General features: G+C 36.1%; 2 protein-coding genes and 2 long non-coding RNA genes across 13 annotated transcripts; all 4 read right to left on the reverse strand.

The window, feature by feature from the left end:
* Positions 1-1,239: 1,239 nt before the first annotated feature.
* Positions 1,240-2,347, reverse strand: LOC139190586 (uncharacterized). The gene is made up of 2 exons (XR_011574909.1): positions 2,231-2,347; positions 1,240-1,314 (listed from the first exon to the last, which is right to left on the reverse strand). It is a non-coding gene; the product is annotated as an uncharacterized lncRNA (long non-coding RNA).
* A 315-nt stretch (positions 2,348-2,662) lies between these two features.
* LOC108172667 (general transcription and DNA repair factor IIH subunit TFB2-like) lies at positions 2,663-4,014 on the reverse strand. The gene is made up of 4 exons (XM_029095518.2): positions 3,859-4,014; positions 3,285-3,382; positions 2,945-3,028; positions 2,663-2,820 (listed from the first exon to the last, which is right to left on the reverse strand). Exons 1-4 carry the CDS (start codon positions 3,950-3,952, stop codon positions 2,713-2,715), a joined length of 384 nt encoding a protein of 127 aa, XP_028951351.1. The 5' UTR covers positions 3,953-4,014; the 3' UTR covers positions 2,663-2,712.
* Positions 4,015-5,260: 1,246 nt separating this feature from the next.
* LOC108172663 (uncharacterized) lies at positions 5,261-7,516 on the reverse strand. The gene is made up of 6 exons (XM_029099145.1): positions 7,501-7,516; positions 6,981-7,426; positions 6,727-6,896; positions 6,558-6,645; positions 6,200-6,427; positions 5,261-5,683 (listed from the first exon to the last, which is right to left on the reverse strand). The coding sequence occupies exons 1-6, from the start codon at positions 7,514-7,516 to the stop codon at positions 5,261-5,263; spliced, it is 1,371 nt and encodes a 456-aa protein (XP_028954978.1).
* Positions 7,517-16,089: 8,573 nt separating this feature from the next.
* On the reverse strand, positions 16,090-19,853 carry LOC103429413 (uncharacterized). 10 transcript variants are annotated; one of them, XR_011578517.1, is made up of 10 exons: positions 19,491-19,853; positions 19,315-19,352; positions 19,150-19,212; positions 18,668-18,718; positions 18,472-18,533; positions 18,325-18,358; positions 18,064-18,226; positions 17,304-17,424; positions 16,995-17,060; positions 16,090-16,250 (listed from the first exon to the last, which is right to left on the reverse strand). It is a non-coding gene; the product is annotated as an uncharacterized lncRNA (long non-coding RNA). The 10 variants fall into 10 exon arrangements; XR_011578521.1 differs by having other exon boundaries at positions 16,090-16,253; XR_011578516.1 differs by having other exon boundaries at positions 16,995-17,076.
* Between the last annotated feature and the right edge of the window lie 293 nt (positions 19,854-20,146).

Here is a 20,146-nt window from a genome sequence, read left to right on the forward strand (position 1 = left end):
TACAGTCAAAGATACATATGGGATTCTGTGCTAACACCACCTATCTAATATGGTAATGCTTTGAAAATAATGACATGAAGAAAGAATGGTAATTAAGCATGATGAGATTACCATTAGCATAATGTGTCCAAAAGATGGGATTACATTAATGACACCATTAGCATAATGTGTCCAAATTCAGAATGCTCACCCTCACGTCCTCAATATGTTTTGTAAATGCTAACATCACCTTAGGGATGGGCAAATACTCATTGGTTATGGGTAACCGCGGTTACCCGCCCATTTAAATTAAACGGTTACGGTTATGGGTAACCGTTTAGATAAATAAACAGTTATGGGTATAACCGTTTACCCGCGAAATTTAAATGGACGGTTATGAGTATTAACCGCGGTTATAAACGGGTAACCGTTTACCTATTTATTTTATATATGTAAAACTAACACAAACCATGTTCTCGATCCAATAATACTTAGCACCCAATAAATTAGCAAGGAATTCATCGGTCATTCTCTCAATAACACTGCTACAGGAATGATGATTCTCATCATCAAGGAATTCGCCAAATTAATTTAAATTCCTTGCGGGTAACCTTGAAATTGACAGAAATGCTTTGATAGAAATGCTTTGACATAAATGTCTTCTAAACAATTTTTGTAACCCAATAATACTTAGCAAATATTATATTTACCTTCATTGGTAACAGTTAAAAATATCGTCTGTAAACTATTATTTCAATTATTAGAATGGTATAAGGACTTAAAAAATTAAAATACAGAAATGTATGATGAATGTACCTATAACGGTGTTTAATTGTCAAAAAAAAAAAAATTATGACAATTTTTTTTTGAATTTTCAAGTTGTTAAAAAACATGTAGACGGGTGAAAAATGGGCAATGGTAAAAAAAAAACGATAAACGGGTTAAAAAGGGTAAATGGGTAAACGAGTATTAAAATGTTACGGTTAAATGAGTATGCGGTTATGGGTATGGTTAACCGTTTATAAACGGTTATGGGTATGAGGATAACTGTTTAGGCAATTACCCAACTGGTAAACGGTTATGTGGGTATGAGCATAAACGGTTATGGGTAAATAACCGGGGTTACCCGACCACCATAACCGTTGCCCATCCCTAATCACCTATCTAATATCCAAATATAAATGCCTGGCAGTAGCAAAGCAATCATCTAGCATCTAACAAATTTAAGAATGGATAGAAAAATACCTTAGTAGTGATCTCTTTTGTGCCTGCCTGGACTACATTTGCAGCCGACTGAGCCGCCGATGCAGAAACCAAAGATAATTTTCCAAAACCCTATCCAAATTAAATAAACGGAAAACCAAAAACAGACAGAAAGTGTGTATCAATATCAACCATCTTCATCTACAATCATGAATCAAGAATATACATAATAACAAAATAAATATAACATGAGATTAAATTTGCAGCATATTGCCAATTAGAATTGAAAGGAAAAAATATCATTCCACATATTTCCACTGTGCTACAAATTCACTACTAAATAGCAAAAAAATTCAAACTTGAGCTCTCAAGTTGTCTTTTTGATTCCGCTAGGTTCAAAATAAATCCTCAGCAAAGAATATGACAGAGGAACATTACTACACTATTTATGAAACTTAACGAGCGCTGGGCACACATGTTTATATTTTATGTTTTTTTCTTTTTGTCCTTATCATTAAATAAAGTTATTAGATGGTTTTTTTTATTAAAATGCAAAGTTTTGAAGCCCTTTCCATTAATTTTCCTTAAAATGAAAATTATTTGTTGCTGGTAAAGTGTGTGGCTATGATTTCCTCTGACCTAAACTAAGAACATGCCAAATGTTTGGATACAGAGACAAACTTAATTCCAAGTAGTGAGATAAAACAATTAGTGTCTTAAACTGCTCATCCATTTGCTAATAAAGAATTAGAGTAAACAACAGAGGGAATTAGCTGAATAACCTTCGTTGGCCAACGTTGAATAACATTCAACGTCCAAAAATATCTCAAATTTTGATAATGAAATTCGTCGAGATGATAAAAGAAAGAACCAGAAACTAATGAGATATGAATAAACATGCAACTTGAAAACCATACTACAATTCTGGCTCGCACACACAGAGTGCACAACCTATTTGAAACCCATATCACCCATGTGAAAGAAAAATAAGAAATTGTAACCAAGTATGTAATAAACTGAAAGGGGAAAGCAAATGAGAGAACCTTACCACTCTTTCTGGAATTAAGCAGAGACAAAGGCTGAAATCAGGAGACAACATTGCCATCAGTGCCTGCACATCAATACAACACCATAAACATTTAACACACTTCTTATTTACAACTAAAAGAAATGTTCCAAAGCAGCAAGATTCAGTACAGACCTTAACGACCCACCGTCGATCCGCCCCTGCGTAGGGGTAAGTCTTATGTTCAATATATTGCAAAAGGGGAACATTCCATTGCAAGAGCTCCCTAAAATCAAACTAAAACATGCAATTGTAGGTAAAAGGGGAGAGCAGCTAGGAAAAGACATAAAATTTCACAATGTAGTTCACATGTTGAGTAGGCATAGAGCCTGAAGTTTGTTTCCACTATAACAAATCCCTGAACAAAAACAGTGAGTAAAAAATTTGTAAGTAGCTTGTATGGATGCACATCAGTTTTCTTGATGATTAGGAATTAGTTGTGGAATAACCGATTAGAGACAAAGCTAGAATGAGTACAAATAACCAACTTGTTTCCTCGATGATGAGTCTGTCAAGCTAACTAAAAGATTAGTAGCTAAGTTAGTAGGTATAAACCAACTGTCTTTCCTTCCCTAGATAAGTACACAAAAAGATAAAAATTTAAAACTTGAGGTCAGGAAATGGTTAAACTGTCATCTGGGAAATTATTACCAATTTAGTGCACGTTATACCAAGAATAAATCACAAAAGTATAACCTGCTGAAGTTTGATCAGTCCCAAATCTGCAAGGTCCTTGACTATATTCTTTTGCCTCTCATTCAATGTATTTATGTTATATGCCTAACACACGAAAAGAGAATAGAATCAAGAGGTGAGAGATTAATTCTAGGTAGAAACTTTCCATGTGGAAGAAAACACTGTTCTACAAAAGAAATAAAACAGTGATTACTATGAAAAGTTCTTGTGGCAACATTTACTGCAGCACTATTCATATTTTAGTCGGAAATAACTATAAGCCAAAAAAATATGGGGGAATTCAATAAAGCATATGCTACTGCAAGAGAATAGTCATGTATAAAGAGCATATAACTAATACCTCGCCCTTAACATGAAAACTAAGTTCTACCAGGAATGAAATCAAATCTGAAGAATCCTGCGCCAAAAAGGAGAGGTGAGGAGAGACCAACATAGCTACTGTGAATGTCACATCTCGGCCCGAGGTCCACCACATCCCATGCCCGCTCCAGCACCGTAGCACGATATTGTCCGCTTTGGGCCCCGACTACGCCCTCACGGTTAACGTCCCAGTGGGTCACCCATCATGGTATTGCTCTCGAGCGCAACTCGCTTAACTTCGGAGTTCCGATGGAACCCGAAGCCAGTGAGGTCCCAAAATGCCTCGTGCTAAGTAGGGATGAGAATATAAATTTAAGGATCACTCCCTGGACGATGTGGGATGTTACAGTGAAGGAAAAAAAACACAAAATATCAGAATAACATCAAAAGTTACAGACTTGCAGAATCCCAAATTACACTTTCCCAAATTCATCGAGACAATTTCTTAACTTCTCTAGTTTGCGTAAAAATATTAACTTGGGTAAAATCATATTCCACAAAATTAGAAATTGGGGAGTTAAATTAAACACCAAAACTTCACAGGGGAGGCTTACCATTATATATGCAGGCATTGAAATCAAAACCTTCTTCCACCATGGAAGTCAAATGTGATGTTTGAACTGAAAAGCTATAAGTTGGCATCCCCATCTTCAGTATATCCCTTGGGAACAATACGAAGTTGTATTTGAACCAAAATCAGCAAACACACATCATCAAATCACATCCATATATACATACAAATTTATATGTGTATGTATAGGCATAGTGAGAATGTACGGACATGTGAGGGGTGAGCTTGGACGCTCTGAGAGTGAAAGGGCAGGCGGCGAACTGGAGAAGCTGGAACCGCCCGGCGGCGTACTTAGCCTTGCAATATGACTTGTCGGCGGTGTCGAAGCGAGATAGGCACGAAGTCGAAGTGGACAGGTGGTTCTTGAACTCCTCCAGGGACTCGGGAAAATTGGACTTCGTCACTTCCTTCATGGCCCATTTCTTTGAGACATTTGTGGTGGTGGTGCTGAGAAAATGGCGCCGTATTAGTGGAGGCAGAGACGCACTACGTCTCCTGAACTTGTACGGACACCTACCTGAACCTCCGCCTGAACTTGTCGATGTCGTTGAACAAACTCAACTCGCTCACTTCATAATCCTCGTCATGGTCGTCGTCGAAGCCGACGAACTTCACTCTCAGTCGGTCACAACCATCATTCGCTATCAGGACGTCGTACCAGGCGTCGTCCAAGCCAGACGTGAACTCGACCGCCATCCCAACTCCCACCCACTCTCCCTCTCGCTGTACCTCTGCAATCCCTAGTCACAGTGGGCTGAACCATTTCGGCTGGTACATGCGACGAATCTGGAGGCGGAGCATGGAGCATGGAGCTGCAAGTTGTCAATGAGTTCGCGGCTGGCGAGACTGAGAATGGCGAGAGAGAGAATCGGTGAGGGATCTGAGGAAAATTACAGAGTGAGAAAAGGGAAGGATGATGGGATTTGCTGGATGTTTACATAGAGAGAGTCGGGAGAGAAAAAAGAGGGAATGAATGAGGGGATGGAAACAGACGAAAAAGTAGTCGAAGCTGAGCACTCCACGATGATTGACGCGCGGGCGCCAATTCACTGTACAAAGCGGTGGCAATTTCATAAATAAATAGAAATTTCAATCTGAACAGTAGTGAAGGGGTTGGCTAAGGTATGGTTTGGCATTGAAGTGTTTAAAAAAAAAACTAATAAAAACAGTTTGAAAACTTTGAGTTTTAACGATAAGGATAAAATAAAGAGTGAAGTGAATAGTACTAAAATTGACTTTTTAGTGTAAAAATGTGGTTTTTCGTTAAAGTGAACAGTACCATGAGTTTTTCGTTAAAATTCCCTAAAAAAAGCTGCTTATTTTCAAAGTTTTTATATTAAAGGTGTTTTTTTTTAATAAAAGATGATATCATTAACTGAGGAAAATTACAAAATATCTTGGATAAGGAGATCCTGAATAACACTAGGAGGCTTCTCAACCCAAACTATGCTTGTCTCAACAGACAATGCAACCTTTGCCAAACAATGAGCAGTACTATTATTATTCCTAGAAACGGAAATAAACTTAGAAGCAGTAAAAGCTTCTGCAATATGTAGGACATCCCCCGCTAACAAATCCATAGCTGACGCACAGTCAACACAAGTGTGAATGATGGAAATTGCTTGAGAGGAGTCACTTCGAACTAGAACCTTCTGAAAGCCAAGCTGATGGGCGAGCTCCACACCACGCTTAATAGCTAACATTTCTGCTTGGAGAGCAGACGTCACCGTAGGGAGAAAAGATGCCGCTGCAGCCAGAAAATGTCCCTGCCCGTCTCGAAGAACCACCCCCACCCCACCCACTTTATTCTGCAAATTAGTCGCACCATCCACATTCAACCGTACCCAATACTTTGCCACCCCCTCCCGGGACACAGCAGCATCTTCCGTAAGCCCATCCCGAGGATGGCATTGCTAAGCAGCAATTACAAGCTCTGCCACGACCCGAAATTCTTGCAACCAAGACACCACACACTAAGCCACTACAGCTGGAGACCCATGTTTCCCCTTCCAAATTCTATCATTCCTTTCCTGCCACAAATGCCACACCACCATGCACATAAAATCAAAATCCAAATGGTGATTTTGAAGTAACAACATGAACCATTCTTTAACCGATCCACAAAGAACGGAATCAACTAGAAAACTACATGGGGTTGCAAACCATGTAGCTCTGGCAAATGAACAATCCTTAAGAACATGCACCACCATTTCTGGCTCTCCACTACATAAAACACAAAACGAATCCGAACCAACCCCTTTCTTTGACAAATTCTCTTTTGTCCAGAGAATGTCTTGACAAGTCCACCATGTCATATTCCGCACCTTCGGCGGGACTCCGGCCTGCCATATTGCCTTCCATAACGGAGTAAATGAATTACCACCAAGAGCTGAAGAAGAAGCACTCAAAGAAGGTGGTTTAACATAATCCCAAGCAACCCTCATAAACACTTTTAACCGTGAATTGTCCTCTATCAGTGTAATGTCATACAAGCTTGTCCGGAGGTAAACGATGGCTAATTGGTACAGCACGAATATGCTCCATATCCTTCTCTTCAAAATATGCACTCAATGCAGTTTCACACCACATTCTTCTTTCCTCATCAATCAATTCCTACACCAACATATTCTGCCTTGAGGGAGGCGGCTGGGATATAGGACGAAAAGTCAATGGTCTAGGTACCCACTGATCTTTCCATACACGTACTGACGCCCCATCACCAATCAACCATCTGGACAACTTCTCCAAGACAATTCTAGCTTTGAGTATGCTAGACCAACAATAAGACGAAGAAGAGGGGATTGACGCATCCCAAAACGACGAATGAGGGTGCTATTTTGCTTTAAACAACCTTGTCGTCAAAGACTCAGGATCCTGGAGAATACGCCATCCCTGTTTCGCCAACACCGCCAGATTAAAGGCATAAAGGTTCCGGAACCCCATACCCCCTTCCGGTTTAGCCAAACACAACTTATCCCACGACTTCCAATGAATTTTCCTTGAGTCAGGATCACTACCCCACTAAAACCGAGCCATGAGCTGATGTAGATCATCACAAAAATTCTTCAAAAGCATAAAACAATTCATAGCATATGAAGGCAATGCCTGAGCCACCACCTTCACAAGCAACTCCCGTCCTGCTCCGCTTAAACACTTCCCCTTCCACCCACATAGCCTTTTATGAACTCTCTCCTTAATATAAGCAAAAGTTTGCCGTTTGTTCTTACCCACAAACGTAGGCAGGCCCAAATATATCTCATGTCGCTCCACCAATTGAACACCCAAAAAATTTGCCAACCCTTGCTGCACATGACCCCTCACGTTAGCACTGAAAGCAATGCTACTTTTACCCAAATTTATTTCTTGACCTGATGCTTGGGAAAACAGATCCAGAATATGTTGAACCTCTGCACACTTTTCCAACTTCGCCTTACCAAACAAAAAACTATCATCGGCAAACAACAAATGATGAACACTAGAAGCACCATCATAAATCCTTATCCCACTAATCACTCCCCTTTCTTCTTTATGCACAATAAGTGCTGACAAACCTTCAATACAAAGAAGAAACAAATAAGGAGATAGAGGGTCACCCTGATGAAGACTGCGAGATGGCACAACATACCCACATTCCTCGCCATTAACCAAAAAGGAGTATGAAACCGATTTCACACATACATCATCACGACAGCCACCTATCTACTATCAAACCCCAACCTCGACATAATAGCTTCCAAAAAATTCCACTCCACCCTATCATATGCCTTGCTCAGATCCAATTTGAGTGCAAATGATCCCTCCCGTCCCCACCTCTTATTGTGAAGGAAATGACCTATTTCCTTTGCCACCAAAGTGTTATCAGAAATCAACCTCCCTAGAACAAAGGCACACTGATGTGGAGAAATTATGACATTTAAAAATTTCTTCAATCGTTTCGCAATCACCTTTGCACCAATCTTGTAGATTACATTACATAGACTAATCGGGCGTAATTGTGATATTTCCTGTGGCTGATTTACCTTAGGAATTAATACAATATGAGTGAAACAAGCCTCCTATAGTAACCGTCCAGATGTGAGAAAAGAGCAAATAGCATTCACTACATCATGCTTAACAACATGCCAAAACTTTTGAAAAAACAAAGGTGACATACCATCCGGACCTGGGGCTTTAGATAGATGCATTTGGAAAATTGCATGTTGAAGGTGTTTGATAAACTAAAAAAAAAAAGGATGATTTTGGAAGCTGCTGTGAAAATAAGCTAAAATCATCAGAAAAGCTGAAACAGCTAAATGCTGCTTTGGAAAACTGGTTTTTTTTTTCAAAGCACGTGGAGCTACAGTGCTTTTTTAATGAAACTTTCTAAAGTCCAATAACACCCTCAAACTAGAAACGGTGCTCCTTTGCCGATCTCCACAAAACCCAAAAACCCACTAGACTACCACAGCCAAAATCGATAATTTCAAAAAAAAAAAAAAAAAAAGCATAAAACTCTCATTTTTCCTCTGCTACTTCAAGAATCTGTAGACAAAAAGAACAACAACAATTCAATTTCTCCTTCTTCAAAGTTTACAACTTTGAATTTGTTTCAAATCAGAAAAAAGAAAACGAGGAGGAGGTGGAGGTGGAAGAGATAACCTTGAGTCGCTGCTTGCGAAAGGAAGAGATGCTGGATTGGAGACAGCGAGAAGAGGAGGATTGAGTCGCTGCCTCCGTTATCCATCTTTAATTTCTCCTTCTTCAAAGTTTACAACTTGGAGACAGCGAGAAAAAGAGAGGCTAGACTGGAGACAACGAGAAGCAAAGCGAGGCTGGACTTGAGTCGCTGCCTCCGTTATCCATCGCCCGCAGAGAATTGGAGGGGTGAAGCGAAGCGGTCTTGCTCCGATGGAGAAAGGGTAAGAGAGAGGAGAGTAGTGAAGAAAGGCAGAGATGGAGGAGGAGAATGAGGTGGTGGCGGTGAGGAAGGTTCTTGATTTTTTAGGGTTTTGGATTAGGGATTTCACGGCCACACAATTGGTGGTGTTGCCATTGTCGTCCGTGTGTGTATGTCGAAGGAGGAAGAAGAAAGTGAAAACAATGAAAGGGAGAGGAAGGTGTGAAACTGAGTGAAAATCCTCACATAAAAATAGTAATATTAAATAAAATATAATAATAATAATAATAATAATAATAATATAGTATTATACATTTTTTGGTCATTTCACACAGTCACAGCTGTTTTACATAAAAGTTTACCAAACACTATCATACTGCTTTTTTTTTTCAGAAAGCACTTTTACAAAAAAGTTTACCAAACACTCAGCTGCTTTATTTCACAACTGCTTATTCTCACAGCACAGTAGAATCAGCTTTTTTTCAAAGCACAGCAATACTAAACCAGCCCTTAGTAGCATGTTAAACTTCACTTTATCGTCTATCCCCTGCTTTCACAATGTAAACATATAGAAATATGGAGTTTTAATGAAAATGGCCTAGCACTATTCATTCTTAACCAAAATGACATTTTGTGTATGAAAAGTCTATAATGGGTCAAGCTCTTTTCTTTATTTACTCTTATGCCATTATTTCATTATTGTAGTGGGGTTCACAATGATGTTGACATTTCTGTCTGATCAAATACATTATTTTGCATGATGCTATTCAACTTATGCAAATTTGCTATCAGCTCTTCATGCTTCCATCATGTTGTCAATGTTATGCAGCTCTTCTTCTGTCAAATTATTCCAATATTGTTCATCGTCTTCTACTAGCTCTGCATCTCTTTCTCTATCTTATTTCACCTTGTAATACATATCTTCTGTTTCTCCTTTGAAATTTTAAGGCTTCCAGTATTGCTGATGACGGGTTTTTGACTTGGTGTAAATGTGCATTCCTTCTTCTTCTGCTACTAATACCATATCATACCTAAAATTTTCAAACTCATCTAAAGCAAACGTTTGGATCCCTCGAAATTTTAGAATACTTTTGTATGAAGGAGTCCACCTGTGTGGAGAGATATGGGATAGTCTAAATGATTCTTCATTAATCATGGCTATGTGCCTAGCTTTTTGTTTATGCATATGTACATACCAACTTATACAAATTTCTTTCCACTTTTCTAGATAATCTTCTGCTACTTTTATAAGTTTTTCAGGAAATAATTCTAGTTGGGAAATACGGTTAACGAATATTTTATCAAGATAACCAAACTCTAATAGTAAGGCTAAGGTAACTTCTACCACATTATGCTTTTTTTGATGCTCATAACTAAAATGTCATAGTCTAAAATCTCTCATGTTAATTATGGCCACAATTATGTTAACATTTGGTTTACGAATACAACTCTCTGTACTATCACAAAGACATGGTGGATACATCTTTGTAATAATATCCATCCCTGGTTTTGGATCAAAGATGGACTGATACAAAGCACATTGTAATTGTAATTGTAACTCTTTCATGGACTGTGATGCTCTGCTCAGGATCTTATTTTGCATATTTGGTGGCATTATTCTTAATTTTGCTTTTGAAATTTCTTCTAATAAAATATCATCTAATATTAAGTCTAAAGATATGTTCCTAAGAAAACTTTCATATATTTCTTGTTTTTCTTTATCACTTAGATGCTGATGCTGCTCATTATTTTGATTCTGCTCCATTTCAATGTATTCTTCTAAGAGCTCAATCTTAATTTCTTCTATGGGCTCATTAGCCTCTTGTTCTATGGGTTCAATAACCTTTTTTTCTTTATTCTTATGCTGATCAGTTTCCAAACTTATTTTCAATTCTCTTTTCAGGGTGTCACTTGCCTTCTGCTATATTCTAAGAGATTGGAGTTCTTGGTTCATTTTGGTAAACTTGCTAAGTAATGACTCATGGCCCTAGAGATGACTTGAAGGTTATGCTCAAGAGAATGAATATGTTGCTGGCTTTGATGGAAATTAAAATTAAAACTATCAAACTCTTGTTCTAAGGCTCTAATTAGTTTTTCATGACCTAACCTCATGCTTGACTGTTTGATTTGAAGGTTCCAAAAGTTATCTAAGAGAACCTGCTACCTATCAGAAAGTCCTGGTACTTTTGGCCTCTATCTTAGGGTTGGATTTCTGATTCATTCAATAATATTGCCATTAAAGTTGAAAGTGGGTACTGGTGGTGATGCTGGTCTGCTTATGCTATTTTGGAATCCATGGAATGATGGAGGTCCATGGTGCATTATTATGCTATTGAAATGTACGCTTCTGCCTTGTGGTCTTGTGCTATTTGAGAATGATGGTCCACGATATTCCATTCCTGTTCAACAAATTAATCTTGATAAGATATCGGCCAATGTATTGTCATTACCTTTTATATGTTCAAAAATTGGTTTAAAATCATTCCCTATAATGGAATCAACAAAATTAACCCATCTTCGAGCTGCCTGTTTATTAGCATGTATCTTGTTATAATGAGAAACTATATTTTGACAATCTGTTCTAATCGTAAATATTTCATTATGTAAGAATAATGAGAATGCTTCAAGTGAGTTTATTATTCCTAAAATTTCTAAATCTGTTGATGGTAATCTTGACTGTACATCATTAAATTTTCCTGATGAATATCTACAAACTTGTTCATCAGACTTTGGAGACTCCTTATACTTTTTCTGGTATAGTATATATGCCCATCCTAATGATGAAGCATCTGTTTCAACTATTTTATAACTATCATCTAATGGTAATGTTAATGGCTTAAGTTTAGTAATTTCTTCCTTTATATTTTGAACTAATTTAATAGCTTCACTATTAAAATACTTTTGTCCTGTTTTGCTGGTTTTACTATGTAATACTACTATTTTTTTCCTAGATCAGGAATAAAATTTCTTGCATAATTTAACAATCCTAAAAATGCTTGTAACTGTTTCTTATCTTCTAACTTATCTGGAAATTCTAAGACCTTTTTAGCTATATGATCTTGTAATTGTATTGTACCTGACTTGATATACATTCCTAAAAATTCTATATCTTACTTTTCTAATGCTATTTTATTTTTGCTAATCACAATTCCATTATTGATAAATTCTTGTAAAACTATCTCTAAATGTTTCCTATATTCATTTCTGTTTTTAATATGTACTAAAATATCATCTACATAAACACTACAAAAATTATCATATTTCTTGAATATTTGGTCCATCTTTCTTTGAAAGATTGATTGAGCATTTTTAAGTCCAAATGGCATAACAAGCCACTCAAAATGTCCTTTTGGACAAGTAAAAGTTGTCGACTCTATTGATTCTTCTGCTAATCGTATTTGCCAAAATCTTGTTTTTATTATTATCTTCTAACTGAGATGTAATATAGTCTAAATTTTGTCTAGTTGTTTTTATGGAATTTTTCTGAAAATGCTCTAACAATTGATTTAACAAATGATTATGCTTATTATTTTCTAATTTTATATTTCTGCTTGACTAATAATAAGATCTACAATACTAATGGCTTGTGAATTTTCTTCACTATGCAAAATATGATTAAGATTTCTCAATGGAAAATAACAAACTAAACTATTTTGGTCTAAGGTTTTTTTTTTTTTTTGAGGTTCACTAATTTATAAATTAAGAAAATCTATTATAAATTACAGTCTACATTTCTTTAAAGTTATGGCTAACTGATTTCTTAGAAACTCTTTTTCTTCTCTCAAGGTCTCTAAAACTTGATTCATTGCTCTTTTTGCTTCTAAAACTTTATGCTGCACTTCTGTATTATTATATTTACTAATAAATGAAGGATGTTCAATATAACCAAGATAAAACTTCTGCTTCTTCAAAGTCCTGCTAATTCTTTTGGATATATATGATAATCTTCTCTTTATGCTAGTTATAGTTGGGTGTCTGTAACAATAAATACCTGGTAGTTGTGGTTAACAAGGTCTACAGAGACAATAATATATGTTGTTCATACAAAATAAACAAGTGTGATATCAGTTGTATCAATGACTTCCATCCTCAAGGTACTTTACTATTATAATTATATTATTAAAATATTAAACTTGGCTCTGATACCACATTCGCACAGCAGGCCCGGTTAAATAGTCGGATGACCATTATAACAACTAAACATAAAACTTTGCACATGGAACTCGACATGTTTCAGCATGACGGCCACTCACAGTACAAGTATAAGGCCTTAACAGTTGAACTTAGAGGTACGAAGAACTCAGAGGTACCCTGGTTAATGTCCAGTTATTTGTATGGCAAGCATTCAACTATAAAAGAATGCTCGAACGAAGTATGATCGTCAGTTTTGCAGGTTAATAATATAACTACAATAGTGTTTCCTTGTTTTGGACAATAAGTCTTAATTAAACAAACACACTAAAGAAAGAAAATAAAACTTACTTAAGACTTGGAGATTGCTTGAATATGTACACTTGAACATTTATTGATATATAGAATGTTTATAAAGACAATTGTTTACAACAAAGTGTTTACAAGGATGATATGGAGGCTATGGATGCTTGAGTGTATGAGGATTGAAGGATGGTGTGTATGGTGTGTCTCTGCTGTGTTGTTTCGTGTTGAGGTTGAGATAGTGGTAGTCTATATGGGAGGAAAAGCTCCCTTATATACAAATCCTAAAATAGAATAACGTTCCAATATTTACAACTTTTTGGATAGTGACAACACACTATTTTTGAAAGCTATCAGCACTGTTTCTGAAAACTGACTGTCTTGTCTTTGCTTGAATGTCATGTGAATTTATGTTGTCTTGGTTGCTGCAATATTTGCCACATTTTCTTTTGCATGTGAATCCATGTTGTCTTGGTTGTTGCAATGTTTGCCACATTTTCTTTTGCATGCCAATGTTTTCTGAAAATGTCAGTCTTCCTTTTCTTCTTTTGGCTGCATTTTCTGGTGAAACCACATGAAATTTGCAGAATACTGACCCAATCTTGTACGGATGTTTGAAAGGTATGATCGGCATTTTCAAAAACTTTTCTCCTGCTGATTAAAAAGAAAGTTTTTTAGGGTTTTTGGTTAGTTTTCCAATAGAAATAAGCAAAAGTTCGAATGAGCTGATCTTGCAAATGTTTAACCATATATAGCACATGATTTGAGCGAAACTAAACAAAAGTTTATTGAAATGTGCATGAAACAGATTTGAATGCAAATTTAAGAACCTAAATACTGATTTTAATCCTTTGAACCATTTAAAACACTAGTGTCCATCTGGATGCAAGAGTTTGAAATGGGACTCGATCCTCTCTTCTTGCAATCTTTTGTCCTTCGGCCTCCTTGTGTTCTAACTAAGGTTCTAAAAAACGCTAGGCGCTAGTCGGGTGGCGGGCTAGCGCCTAGCGCTTAGACGGCCTAGGCAGATTTAGGTAAATTTATTGTATATCTTGTAAATAAGTGCATATTAACACTTACGAAAAATTATACTTGTATGAAATCTATAGATAAGATAATAAAATAATGATAAAATGTAAAAATGGTATCCAACAATGTCTCTCCAATAGATAGGATTTTTTTATTTTTTAATGAACTAGATTGCATAAGATGAAAGTTCATATGATAATAAGTATGTATTACATAATAAATATTTTTTAAAGATTATTTATTATATAGTGAACTTAAAAAAAAATAAAAGTGTAAACATTGTGGTTTGTACTTTTTTTTTGTTTTTTTGAAAAGGATTGTGGTTTGTATTTTGAAGTCTGTAAAAAGGAAGTTGGGGCATGCTGCACCAAAAAGGGATGTGGGGCACACCACACCAATATTCAATGTATGTTTGACAATTGATTAGAGGTAATTAATTTAAAAAAAAAATAAAACAAAAAGTGGAGTGTACGTTTGTCACATGGGGGAGTGGGAAGAGAGAGAAACACATTTCTATCTTCTTATTCCTTTCATCTTTTTCTTCTTCCTTTCATCTTCTTGAAACGCAGAAAGGTAGAAACAGAACAACGCAGCTCTCTACAACGACAAAAAGTTTAAAACGCCCAGACTGCCTAGGCTATCGAGTCGCCCGCCTAGGTCGCCCAAGCACCGCCTAAGCTACCTTTGCGCCCGCCTAAACCTCTTGCCGATTTTTCTCCCGATTATGGGCTAAAAGGAGCGGCTGGCCACCTTGTAGCGCCTAGGCTGATTTTTAAAACACTGGTTCTAACATAGATCATCTATACGACTACATATATGACATGCCAACCCCTAAATTTCTAGTGGTATATGGTTCCCTTCTTTTATGTAAGATATAGCTTTTATCCAATTAGGGCAAATACATTGTGACTTAATTTTTTCTTATAAGATATACTACTTCCTTGTTGAGCTGTCTTGTACCGATCTCTAGAGTCTTCGGTCAAAATTGTACATTACGGACCTTTCTTATCTGTCTTTTCAACAAGAAGATTAACAGGCTCCTGATGTTCCCAAATATGACACGAAGAATACAGAAATGCCCACCACTGCGAGGAAACTAAAAATAATTGAACAAATTTGGAAATGTTATAACTGGGAATCACTCGAGTCAAGAAGAAGGAGAAAACGAGTATATCCAAGGTTGGACCAAAGAAGAAAAGGAGCCCAAGGAACTAAAAGCTCCTCCTAGACATGAGCATGTGAGTTCATAAACTAAGGTGACCTGGTTGATGCCCTTGTCATCCTTTTACGAAGAAAATTTTCAGTTTTTCGTTGGGGATAGCCTCTGCAGTATGGTTCTTAGCAGTGTCTGAAGAATCTGGCACCCTTGAATAGTGGTGGATTGCCTATGAGTGGTTTGCCTTTTAATTTACCATGTTTGTTATTGATTTCTAGGACATTTAGTAGCTTGCTCGTTGTTTTCTTGTGGAAGCTAGTAGTTCTGTTAGGCATTTCAATTAATCTTCTGACGTCTGAATTGGATTTTCTTTCCCTTGCTCTCTCTTGCTCTCTTTGCTCGTTCCGCTACGGGATGCATATGCGTTGCTAATGATTTGCAAAATCTCATTGATGGTAAAGAATGGGCTGCAATGCTATAACATAATCCGTGATTTTTCTATGGTTTATTTTGAGGAAACTGTGGTGCCTCAATTATTTATTTGTACATATTATTTGCAAATCTTTATATTTCTTAAAGGGATCTGGATTGAAGGATTTAGAAGTAGGAATTTTTTTATTTTTAAAGTTGGCCATACAAATATCAGATATATTTGTGCTGCATTGGAAACTAGTACTGAACTAGAAATTACCACCCGCGCGTTGCTGCGGGATTAGAAATTGTATAAAAGATTATATTTGACATATGTAAAGTAAAGAATTGTTTCAATTTAGGTACAATGAATTGAAAGTCTAAGCAATCGTACTCAATGTTGTGAGAATAAGGCTTTTGGCTGAAATAACACTGCCTTTATGTTTGTTCCCTTCCACCATTGCAATTCCTGCTAGAATATCAACAAATTCACAAAACATACAAAAAAATTACTGATATTGTGATATATTCACATAACGTCTCTCAGTTAAATGTAAGACAAACTATAAGTTTCTGCTTTACCAAACCAGGGAGGAGAAACATGGGACGCCTGGATTGTTGAATAAAAACTGAGAGACGCTTGTAAAATGCTTACTGCTTCTTTCATCAATTCTTCTTGATCTTTAACCTTTTTTTTTTTTTTTTGTCAAAATGATCTTTAACTTTTGACTTGTGTAGATTAGAAACGCATGGATTTTCCTTTGTAAACTACATTTTAGAACTAAAAACGAAACAAATTTATTATAAAAAAAGGAATGCAATGTTAGAAACATGGATAATTACGCAATCAAAATAGTAACTTCAAAATTCATATGATCTGACCTAAACAAATTAAAATGATTTGCTTATTTTGCTAAAGAATTAACAAATTTGGTATAATTTATGAGACTAATTGCAAAGATGGATACAACACTTTAAACAACTATAAATTTTATAGAAAAGCTTTTCAAGAGTTTAGTTGGAGAAGGCAATATCTGAAATACATCACTCAGAAGAAAAAGATCAAACTTACAATGCTTAATTCTACATATTAAATTTTGTAATGCAGTTTGAACAGCTGACCACATTGTTGAATAATATTATCAAATTCAACAGATCTACTGATCTTAAAAATTATTGGAGAACAAAATTTAGACATGTAAAATTCAAATACCTGTAATTGAAGAAAATGAAGTGTTGGAAACTGGAATTCATCGATTAAAAATTCATATAAGCTTTCCTGTAAAGTAACCAAACTAATTGCAGCAATGTTATACATTGACATACGCAAAAATATGAACACGTTTATACACAAACATATATATTGACATAGCAAGAGTATAATCTTATTTGTTCCACTTTAAATTCTCTACTATGTTATTTCTATTCATTCATTTTCTACATAACTAATTTTTCCTTCACATAAACATAAATGGCCGAAAGAATAGACGCTTAGATATTAAAATCCAATGGAAAAACTTACTGCTCATAGATTCCAACACCAATGCAAAAACATCCATAATAGTCTTGGGGAAAGTTTCAAATATGATTGCACCCTCTAAAGCTTTATGAAGCACTGAAGATAAATTTTTGTGGTCCGACCCCTAAAAGAATCAGGTCAGATATTAGTAACATGGTTTCAAAAAGAGTTGTTAGAAGAAGGATAAAAAATTTGTAAGCACAAAGTCATATTCTATTATATTCTAATTTTTAATATTTCATTAGTGTTCGAAAAACCTGCTAATGCTCACTATTTACAACATGTGCCACTTTGACAATAGCCAAGCAGTGATTCATGTAATCATGAGTGTGTGTGTTTCCAAATAACCAAACAAAGTAGCTACAATAACACTAACTTAAAACGATACTTCAACCCTCTCTGAGGAGAACGATTGACGCAAGAAATGCCACAACCACGTTTTGGATCACATTTATAAATCACTTTAGCCTTCGAAAGTGAGTAAAGTACATTTCTTACTGCAATTATGAACATCTATAGTGCGTGAGCTTTGAATGTGTTGGTATAACATGCTTTTTAACAAATTAAAGTGTTTTTGGTTGGGTTATAATTATCTAATCGAGTTTATGCATAAAAATATACACCAATATTTCTAACCAAATCATTCCCTCTAATACGATAATATCAATTAGTTTAGCCAAGTTCAACATTTATTTGTCTAAATCTTTGTTTATTAGAATTTAAAAAAAAAAAACATCTAAAACTTTGCTTTGAGCTTGCTTACTTTGTGATCAGTTTGGACTTGGATTGGTATATGGTAATAAATCAGTAGGGACACCAGTAGTGGTAAATGGCTCCACTGAGTGTGCTCCATGTCACTAATCGTGTTCTTCGCCAATTATCTATAGTTGAGCAACATATTCAGATATTTTCTTGATGGCTTCCACCTACAAAGGTAAAAGCAGAACATCAAAAATCATGCCGCAAGTGTCTCTGTAGAACCTTTTCAACTAAAGGAAAAATAAAGGAGGGTAACAAAACTGACCTACGAACTACACATCTTTGTTCTTCTCAACAACCTGTTAGTCGTAAATTCGAAGATGAACATAGCATAATAAGATTGTTAATTTATAACACGAACCAAACGATGTTACAGGTACAAAATATAATCACCTAAACCTTATCATCTTACACTGCAAGTTGAGCAGAGCTTTTCATTTGTCGATTTCTCAAGCGACAATGCAAGCTCCATTGCTGGATCAAAAACAGGACCGAGAGGTCATCAAATCCAATACAGAGAGCAGATGAAATTGAACCCAAAAGGCAAAAGCCTTCTCTAACAAAGAGATACACATAAACAGTTGTTTGGGATATAAATATGGGTGTACCTGGAAAGATTAAAAAAGGTTTCTGAGTTCCCAAGCAGGAGCCTCCAAATCCTTTCAATTCAACAAATATTACAGCAAAACAAAAAAGCTCTATAAGTCAATTAACAACTAAAACATGAAAAAAAAAACAATCAGAAAAATCACCAAACCCAATTTTCAATCACTTAAAATTAGATCGAGAGAGAGTACTGTTGAGATAAAAAATTAACAATCATGCTTTTCTTTCATAGCAAGCAAGAAGAGACTAAATTCCCCGTAAGCCCTAATTTAATAAAGCACCAAACAAAGGCAAAATGAGAGAGGAAACCCAAAAACAATTACAGCATAAAAATGATTACAGCATAAAAAAAATGTGAAGATCAAAACTTTGAGAGCAAAACCTAAGTTTTAAGAAAATAAATTTAATGAACAGAACACCACCCCTAAAAAATTATTATGTTGAACAAAAAACCAATAGAAAAAAATAGATTTTATATACATACCTTCAACACAATGGGCTTGCAAAACTGCAGACGAAAGCCCCAAAATTGGAGAAGAAGCATTTCCTGAAACCAAAAACCCAACCAAATAAGCGCACTGACCAAACCCCAAAATGAAAAAAAAATAAAAAATTTAAAGACAAAATTCATCTCTAAATCGAAAACCACCTGCAGACGAAAGCCCAAAATTGGAGCAGAAGCGTTTCCTGAAATATAAAACCCATCCAAATAAGCGCAATCCCAAAATTTAAAAAAAAAAAAAAAAGTTTAATGATAAAATTTATCTCCAAGTCGAAAACCACCGAAAAAATGAATCACATAAGCTTAAAAAACGAAAAACTCACCAGAACACGTTAGACTACGCAAAGAAAAAATGGATTTCAATCGAATTGAAAAAGGCAGAAATCTGTAGCCCCTAAACCATTCACGAATCGAGCAATTTTCCGGGAAAAATAACGAAGCTGAATAATCAGACGGAGAAACTTGCTAGGTGTGGACAGCAAGAACAACACCGGCGTGGAAGAGAAAAAAAGCTACGTTCGACAATTTGCAGAAACTGAGGATGCAGAGAGAGAAGCGAACGGAAAGAAAAAGCAAAGAATGGAGGGAAAGAGGCAAACGGAAAAAAACACCAACGAAGAAATCGAAGAAGAAGGACCGGCGATGATAGACGCGTGGCCACCGAGGGCAATGCACATCCGTCTCACGATGACCAACACGTGTATAGGAGGAGTCTAGAAGCAAATAGAAAACTGCGGCTTTTCCATCCTTCTCCCCCTCCTTTCGCGATGAGCAACACATGTATAGAAGGGGTAAAATCATAAATTAACTGTTCAGAACAAAAAGTTAAGCTGAGAAAAAGAAGCAGGTGAGGGTTATTTTCGTAATTTACTGCTCGTGAACAGTGCCTTCCACCAGGTTTTAGTATATAGATAATATCGTGCTCGGAGTCGAAGGTACCAATTTAGTTAGACGGTACCCGCACTTGCGCCCACACCCA

Source organism: Malus domestica, chromosome 02 (assembly GCF_042453785.1).
Source record: "Malus domestica chromosome 02, GDT2T_hap1".
Taxonomy (NCBI): Eukaryota; Viridiplantae; Streptophyta; class Magnoliopsida; order Rosales; family Rosaceae; genus Malus; species Malus domestica.

Excerpts from the sequence above, each read along its gene's own strand:
- LOC108172667 (XM_029095518.2), bottom strand. The coding sequence starts at position 3,952 with ATGGGGATGCCAACTTATAGCTTTTCAGTTCAAACATCACATTTGACT. Across the intron at positions 3,029-3,284 it reads GTTTTCATGTTAAGGGCGAG|GCATATAACATAAATACATT; the intron begins GTATTAGTTATA and ends TTCGTGTGTTAG. Across the intron at positions 2,821-2,944 it reads GACTGATCAAACTTCAGCAG|GGAAGGAAAGACAGTTGGTT; the intron begins GTTATACTTTTG and ends GTACTTATCTAG.
- LOC108172663 (XM_029099145.1), bottom strand. Across the intron at positions 6,428-6,557 it reads GTGTATGGAAAGATCAGTGG|AGAAGGATATGGAGCATATT; the intron begins GTACCTAGACCA and ends CATATTTTGAAG. Across the intron at positions 5,684-6,199 it reads AGGCCGGAGTCCCGCCGAAG|AATAAAGTGGGTGGGGTGGG; the intron begins GTGCGGAATATG and ends ACTAATTTGCAG.